The sequence below is a fragment of the Lipotes vexillifer genome, unplaced genomic scaffold (genome assembly GCF_000442215.2).
Source record: "Lipotes vexillifer unplaced genomic scaffold, Lipotes_vexillifer_v1.1 scaffold443, whole genome shotgun sequence".
Lineage (NCBI taxonomy): Eukaryota > Metazoa > Chordata > Mammalia > Artiodactyla > Lipotidae > Lipotes > Lipotes vexillifer.
In genome coordinates, this window is record NW_006779163.1 from 2619195 (window position 1) to 2627792 (window position 8598).

Genomic DNA, 8598 nt, shown 5'->3' on the forward strand with positions numbered 1-8598 from the left:
TCAGGCCCACATCGTGCTCTGAGCTCCCCCAAGGTGAAAAAGGCTTCTGGACGTACAAACCCTGCTTCGTGGAGATCTCCGGGTGGGGCGGGACGTGCTGCCCTGAGCAGTGGTCAGGAACACCGCCCAGCGCCCAGCAGGCAGCCTCTGACGGGCCCCCTGACCCCCCCACCCATGACCTGGCAGCTGGGCAATGCGGGCAGGCAGGAGGTCTGGAAGCAGATCAGGAAGAACAGAGTCCTCATTCATGAGCATGTTTATGAAGATGGAAAAACAATGTGTGTCAACTGCACGATGGAACTCAAACCCTTGGTGCTGGATGAGAAATGAGTCAGGGCCCGAGCTGGCAGAAGGCCTGGGAGTTCCAGGTGTCTGCGGAAAACAGCCGGAGGCAGGGGCCACAGGAGGGGAGCCGGGCCCAGCCAGATGAGGAGACGTGGGCCGCGGCTGGCCGGTCCCTCGGAGGGCTGACCGCCACCCTGGGAGAAAGCGGGGACTCCTCCAGCCTCAAAGAGGCTGAGATGTGTTCTCGGAGATGCTCTCTGAGCAGAATTTTGAATCTGCTTTGGGTGGAGATATCGCTAACCGCGGTCGTGCCCTCAGCTGGCCTTGGCTGCCGGAACCAAGGGAGGCCTCCCCTTCTCCTCTGCGGGGCCAAAGCAAGGGCAGAGGAAGAGTTTGGGGATGCTGCATCCAGAGTCACCTCCAAGCACGAGAAGCCACTGCATAACGTGTACGCCTGTGTGTGCACACACGTGCTCACCTCCACAGACACCACAGGCCTCGCTTTTAGAGCGTGAACAGGGGCACCCCTAGGCAGCTCTCACTCGCCAGCTCACCAGGCAACCGGCAGGTAGCCTCCACCCTCTGGACCACGAGCACACTCCGGGCAGCACCCCGTTCACGAGAGCAGAACGAACGCCGCAGAGACGAGCAACAACGACGCAGGGACTCAGTGTGACCCCAGCAACACCGACGAGCCCCAGGAGGCAGGCCCCCCCAGATCGAGGGGCCCTGGTGCCCTGACATTAGATAAGCACCGGGCATCGGTCAGACGCGACCATGCCGTCATGCCCCCAACCCCTCGGAAAAGCCCATGTGCCACCACCAACTGCGCCGGGCAATGCCCATCCCTGCAAGTGGCGCCAAGTCCTGTTCTGAAGGACAGAGCTGGTGGGAGCAAGTGGGGGAGGCGTCTGCTGGCTTCTCCAGGCCCAGACGGTCCACAGAACTGCAAGCTCAGCACGGGGCGGAAGGGAGTGGACAGCAAGGCCCTCCGCCTGGGGCTCAGCACCAGGCGCACATAGTCCAAGACAGGCCTGGGATGTGAATGGAAAGACCCTTGGGTGTCAAAGACTAAGAACCCCTCCATTCCAGAGTCACACAACTGAGGCTCGGGGAGGGGAGGCACGGTCTCCTGCTTAGAAATCCTCCCACCAGCCAGGCGCGTGGAGTCTGATCCGCATGCCATGCTCCCTCCCCCGCCCGGCGGATGAGGCTGCATGGGGGCAGCTGCTGGAACCTGACGGCAAGTACACACCACACACGCGAAGCGTGCATGGATCGTGTGACACAGAAACACACCCACACGCTGGCTCATGGGCATATCTGCACACATACACAGAGACCATACACACACACTCCAGCTCTTGTGCACAAATGCTCATACCCTCATGTTGCACTCAGAGCCACTCGTGCACAGAAGCAGCACAAGCACCCGGACACACCTACACTTGTGCACTTACACTCACAGGCACTCGAAACACACATACTGCCCCTATAGAGAAATCCACATCCCTCCCATATCCAACTCCTATATGTAGACACACACACACACACACACACACACACACACACACACACACACACCACACAGAAACTCGGGCAATCACCCATGTGCTGTTATGCCCTCATACATCCAAAGCCATTTATACTCACACAAGGACAGTTACAGATTCAGAACGAGCCCACACCCTACACAACACGCAGAGGTGTCCACACAGGCACAGACATACTCGGGCCCCGTGCGCTGAAGCACATCCTGGCAGGCGTACGCACTCACACATTCTCAAACTCATGGACACAGGTGTAGACATCATGCTTGTGCCTATACCCTACACACGTGTCCAGATCCTTGAGCATACACGTACACACACAGCCCTGCACGCACACACCCCAAAACAAGTGCCCTCACACCCTACATCTGCATCCTGTGCACCCACACTCAGCACGCCCACCCTTGCACGCCTCCAGCCAGCTGCAAGCCCCCTCCCCAACCGAGGGTAGCAGGCAGGCCGCGGGACACTCACAGCAGCTTGAGGATCTCCACATAGCAGCCGAGCGTGCGGTCGGCCTGGGGGCCCAGCTCGATGCTCATGGTGCTGCAGGCGGGGCTGACCATGAGGCAGTCGATGAGGTTGGGCTCGCTGTCGTTGCCCACGCTGGCCGTCAGCGCCAGCTTGGCAGTGCTGGCGGGCTCCACCTCCACGTGGATCTCGCTGGAGGCCACGACCACCGACTTGAGCCGCGCCTCGGACAGCGTGGCTTCCTGAGACACCAGGTCCGGGCTGGGGTGCAGAAGGCGCAGAGGTAAGGTGGGCTTCCGGTCGCAGGGCTGCTGGCAGCCGTTCCGGATCTCCTTCAGGCTGGGGGAATTGTCGCGGCTGGGGGAGAGGTGGAGAGGGGCGTGAGTGCGGGCCCTGGGGGCGGGCCACAGAAGCCGCGAGCTGCCATCTAGTGGCTGCTTCCAAGCGCCAGGCTGCACGCGGCTAAGTGTCCCCGCAACCCCACGGTGGTGCGATGAGCTGGTGCTACTGTATCCCTCCCCACCAGCGAGGAGACAGGCTCCCTCAAGGCCTCCAGACAGGGAGAGGTGGGGATGGCATCCAAAGCAGGCTGCCTGTCATCAAGGCACGTGCTGTAGTCCCAGCACGTAGCAGGCGGTCGACACGTTTGTGGAACGAATAAGTGATGTTAACCTCTACACAAGACCCATAAGGCCCCTGGCGTTCACCTCCACCAAGATGCCTTCCCTGGCCACCTTCCAGACACACCTATGAGAGCTACTAGCGATTTTGCTTCTAGTTGCTTCCTGTGGTCTAACTGTCCCCCTCCCCCTAATATCCTCGGGGCAAGGCCCAGGCCCCACCTCTGCGGCCCCATCCCTGCTGGGTGAGAAAGCTCAGCTTCTGCCCTCCGTCTGGGAACACCCTTCAAAGGGATCCCAAACCCCAGATGCTAGTCCCCTGGAGTCTGCACGTCCCTCCGGCCTGCAGCACTCCACCGCTCGGGGCTAACCCCCCACCCCGCCCCTTGCAGCATCTCCACCGCCTAGAGAAACGATGCTTGTGCAGGGGGTTAACAGGTGTTAGCTGAGGAAAGGGCGCTATGGCATCATTGAGGTCACATGTATTTGGGAAACGCTGGGCCTCTTTTACAGCAGGACTTGTCAGAGCTTTGAGTCTGGGTAAAGCGCCTCCTCACTGGGTGCTTCCAAATATTACGGGGAGGCACGCGTCAGGACAAAGGTAACTCCAGCAACGGGCTTCCTTTGTTGGTGCCTCTGGGCTGGCACGGTGCTAAGTGCTATCACGCAGACCACACAGACATTCTCAGATATCTCTGAACGGCAGGTATTACCATCTCCACATTACAGATGAGGAAAGATGCTACCAGAGGTCAGATGACTACCCTGATGACATGGCTCGTAAGTGGAGAGGACGGGGATTTGAAACCAGGTCTCTGACTGCATGTCCAAGATGCTGCATGATCCCATGCAGGTCCTCCTCCCCCACAAAGTCCTCCCTGATTTCTTCCACCTGCCGCTCTCACCCTTCCTGCCCCTGTGCCAGAACCTTCCACCCCTGGCTGGACACCAGTGTCCCTTAAGGCACTTCTAAACATCCTAATGTCCCAGTAGGTCGGAATCTCTAGGGTGGAGTCCGGACACCAGTCATGTTTAGGGCTTCCTGTGTGTGCAGTCACGGTTGAGCCCACTGCTCCAAGAGACTGAGAGCACGATGATATGATCACAAACAGCTGCTCGTCCAGTCCTTCCCTAAATGGGCCACACGTATGCGCCTGTGCTTCCAAAGAGACGCGCGTGCTCCCCGTGCACAAGGACTGGCTCAAGCACAGAACTCACACCCAGTGTGCTCAGAGGGCCTGAATTTGTCCAGCACGTGCCACGAGCCAGGCCTGAGCTGAGCCCACCAAGGATGTTTGATAAATACACTTTAAGCTTTGCTGGGGAAAAACAAAACCTCTTAGCTGAAGTCCGAGAATTCTGTGCCTGATGGAAAATTGTGTGTGGTCCGGTGGAGGATGTGGTGTAGTTACTCAGAGCAAACTTGCTATCCAGTACTCAGCTCCATCCCCTTTGCCTTTGCTGGGATTTAGGAGTGGATTTTCAAGGCTGCTTGGCTTAGATTGGGCGATTTTCCAGCGAGCTATGCTAACCTGGGTCAAGTTGTCTGTTCTCTTGTGTGCAAGTACAGCACGTACCCACTGAGAGCACCGCAGATGGGCCCGGTAGACGGCACGGGGTTTTATCTTCCAGGGACTGACCAAGGGGGTGGGATGGGCCTGAGCCTAGGGAAGGTCTTGCATCCCTCAGCGTGATTTCCTGGGGGAGGTGAGGGCAGCACTTGGATCCCCAGCTACTGTGGGCTCCGAGGGGGCTGGGCTCTCTTGAGCAGGGAATCAGGGCAGGCCTGAGCGAGAGGCAGTAGGGCCCGCCTCGCCCTCCCCAGGCCTCCACCCTGGGCACCTAGCAGCAACCGCCGCCTACTGGGATCCCCAAGGTCGTGCTTGGCCTCTGCAGCGGCAGCCAGAGGGGAGTCTGGAAACTGACACCTCATCAAGCCCCTTCTCTACTTAAAACCCATCGGCGACTACAACGCCCTTAGAATTAAACCTCCACAACTGACACACAGGCACAGCTCCGCCACTCAAAGCATGGTCCCCAACCAGCAGCGGCGGCATTACTGGGCGTCTATGAGACAAGCAGAGGCTCAGGCCCTGCCGCAGACCCGCTGACACGACCCCAGGCGCAGCTCAGCACAGGAGGTGGAGGTGGGAGAGGCTCAGGGGTACAAGTCTCTCCATGGCCTGGCCCTTGCTCTCCAACTTCGTCTTCTGCCTCTGCCCCTCTCTCTGCTCAGGGCACACTCAGTTTCCTTCACTTCCTCCCCTGCAGTGGCCTTTAGCGTGGAGCAGATCACGTGTGGAGTTTAAGAATGCAGATTCCCGGGCCTGGCCCAGAAACGCTGCGCCCAGGAGTCTGCATTTTCAAGCAGCACTCCAGGGGACTCTAAAGCAGGTGTTTAAGGACCATGGGTAGGACATGTGACCAATGGCAGCTTCATCTGCACTGCCGGGCCTTTGCACGTGCCGTTCCCTCTGCCTGGAACATCTTGTCCTCATGCCTTGCTGACAGCCAACAGGTGTCAATTTAAATACCACCTCCCTGCAGAATCCCATCCTCACTTCCCCCTAGAGCAGGGGTTCTCAGCTCTGGCCACATACTCCACTTGCCTAAGGTGTTAAAAAAAAGAAAGAACCCGATGCCAGGGGCATCCCAATTACATCAGAATTGCAGTGGGTGGGGCCCAGGCACCTTTTTTTCCCTTCTTCTTTAAGATATAACCAGTGGGATGCGGGTAAATGTCTAACAACCAAGTCTCCAGAAAAAAAGGAACCCTGATTGGTAGTGTATGCCAATTTTCTTGGTGTAACTACTCTCACCATGATTGAATTCAAGCTACCAACATGTCATCCCTGACGGTGGAAGTGGGAAGAGATGTGCTTCCAAATGTGCCTGGGCTCCAGCACACCCCGAGGGGTAACATCAGTCCAGTCTCGTCCACAAATCTTAGGTGCAGAGCTTTGTGACTATCACAAATTCCCCTGTGTAATAAACAGCCACCAGACCAGGGCTCCTCCTCTTGATACCCTGGACATTTGGGGCCAGACAGTTCAGATGATTCCGGGCTGCTCTGTGTGTGGCAGCGTGTTCAGCAGCATCCCTGACTCCCACCACTGGATGCTGGCAGCACCCCTCCTTCTGCAGCCCAGAATGTCTCCGGACGTTGCCAGATATCCCCTGGGGGTCAGAGCTGCCCCCAGCTGAGAACCACTGACCAAGATCAAGATGTGAAACATTTCCAAGAACCCAGAAGCTCCTCTCACGCCTTTCCACCTAACTCCCTGCCCCGAGGCTGCCACTATTCTGGCCTCTATCACCAGAGATTCGTCTTGCCTGTCCTTGAAACTCAAGGGACGAGATTCACACCCTGTGCATCTTTCGGGTCTGGCTTCTTTTGCTCCATATTATGTCTGTAAGATTAGTTCAGAGCTTGCTGGTTGCACTAGTTTGTTCATTCTTGCTGTCCTGCAGTGTGCCTTCGTGTGAACACACCACAACTTACCCGTTCTCCTGTTGTAGGACACTGGGGTTGAGGCAGATTCTAGTTTGAGGCTATTACGAATAATGCTGCTGTAAACCTTCTTGTACATGCCTTCTGATGAATATACCAAAGTGAGTAGAGCTGGGTCCCAGGGTTTACGTGTGTTTAGCTTCTGTAAAGCCTTCCCAGGTGACTCTGACACGCAGCCAGGTTTGAGACCCCTTGCCGTGGACCACGTTAATTACGCCTCTGGCTTCTTTCATCACAGCCCTGATGAAATCGCTCGCTTTCTCACTCCCACCCCCGCCACCCACTGCTACACCATCCGCTCTGGGAGGGCAGGGGCCCCATCGGCTGGTTTACTTTTGTACCTTCAGCACCTGGCACAGCAGGGACCCTCACTAAACAAGTGTTGAAAGGACGAGAGGACAGAGGCTGGCTGTTGCTGTGTACAGTGTGCACGGGTCCTAATTCTGGTTCTTTCCATCTCTGCCCTTCTCCTAGGGTGGGAACTGGGAAAGAGATTCCATTCTGCTTCCTGCTCCCAAGTCAGGGAAACCCTGCTCTAGGGCACCCAGGCAGAGCCTTGGAGACGCAGAGGGAAAACGCTGGCAGGTGCTGTTTCCTGTTCCTGCCCCGAAACCTAAGTCCCAGCTCAGGTGTCCGCGGAGCAAGCCTGGGGAGGGTGGATGAGGCAGAGGCTTCAGGAGGAAAAGGAGCCTGCGAGTCTGTGACACACCTGATGCTCTTCCTACTTGCTGGGGTGGCCTGGGTTTGAAATGCATGCAGATCAGCTCCAGAGCTGCAGTGTATGAGGCCAAGGGCAAGTGACCATCCATGTACACAGGGATGCCGAGGATGGTTGTACAGGCCATGCCTTACTCTCTACTGCCTCCTCCTTTTTTTTTTTTTTTTGGCTTTTAATATAATGTGCTGTAGGGCATGGAACAGGCACCTGGGAATGACCAGCATGACATCTTCATGCTGCCCTGTTTGCACAGGTTTTCAGTGATGCTCCACTGCCTTTTCTTTAAGGACTGAAATATATTCCTGCGATGCTCCCAGCTCTAGCGGTGCCTAGACACATTTTGGTCCTCTCCGAGTTGTGCAGTACTCCACCTGAACAACTGGACAGGGCGGCTGCAGCATATGCCATCTGTGCCCTGTACATCATACCTTCTCTGATGACCCCAGACATCACCAGAGAAAGTTCTATATGACCAATGGCATCCACGTCACTCTGCATCCCAGGAGCCAACCTCAATCCGGGAAGAATGGGAGCTGGTAAGTAACTACCCCGGTGTCATCATCCCTCAGGGGAGGGACTCTGAGAGAACATTCCACAGTCTCCCGGGAGGTCCCACTGGGACACGCACAGGTGCCTGCAGTGGTCACCTGCTTACGAACATCGAGTCTGCTGGCTGTCCTCCCTTCCCAGGCTCCCTCCCACTGCTTCCTGGGGTTACCTCCCTAATAAGCTGCTTGCACCCAAACCCTGGGTGACCCAGGACAGTGGCTCTGTCACGCCTTCTTCCGGTTACATGTGCCCGCTGGTGAGAAATCTTCAGAATAAAACAGTTGTTCCTAAAGCCAAGTCAACACGACGGCCTTGCAGTGCCAGTACTGATTCACAGTGTTTGCTTTTCCAGTCACATCCCTGGGTTCTGGGCCCTGGCACCAGTGAACACAGGGGATTTGGCAAACACACTTGAGGCAGGTCCAGTGGAAGCCACTCCACCTCCCTGCCTGGCCAGGTGTGTACAGGTCACCGTCCCTGGGGCAAGCGTGTCCCACCCAGGCCCTCCTGAGGCGGTGGGGACTGACCTGTTGATGAACTCTTCGTAGCAGGAGTAGATGGCGGCCAGGCACACAGCCACCAGGTTGGGCAGGACCCGGGGGTGGGGGCAGTGCCCCGTGGGGCCGTGCATGCTGGAAAAAAGCAGAGGGCTAGGTGAGGTGACGGCAAGGAGGAGGGGGAGGCCGGGGTGCCCTTCAGACATACACTGGGGGGTGGGATGGGGGCACCCCAAGTCCTCTGCTGGGGAGTTGGCAACACCGGGATTTGCGTCCTGGCTCTGCCATGTGCAGGCAGCAGAGAGTCAAGCTCTGGACCGTGGGCTCCAGACCCAGGGAGCCTGTGTTCACGCCCAGCTGAGTGGCCTTGGCAAGCTTCTTAAACTCCACACTCTTT

At 57.3% G+C, this 8598-nt stretch overlaps 1 protein-coding gene across 1 annotated transcript in view; it reads right to left on the reverse strand.

Moving 5' to 3' along the window:
- CMIP (c-Maf inducing protein) overlaps positions 1-8598 on the reverse strand; it is a 249451-nt gene that overhangs the window by 21672 nt on the left and 219181 nt on the right. Inside the window, exons 9-10 of the mRNA XM_007452537.1 lie at positions 8232-8336; positions 2310-2663 (exon numbers count right to left, since the gene is read on the reverse strand). Of these exons, the coding sequence (XP_007452599.1) occupies positions 2310-2663; positions 8232-8336 (459 nt within the window). The remainder of the gene's footprint in view (positions 1-2309; positions 2664-8231; positions 8337-8598) is intronic.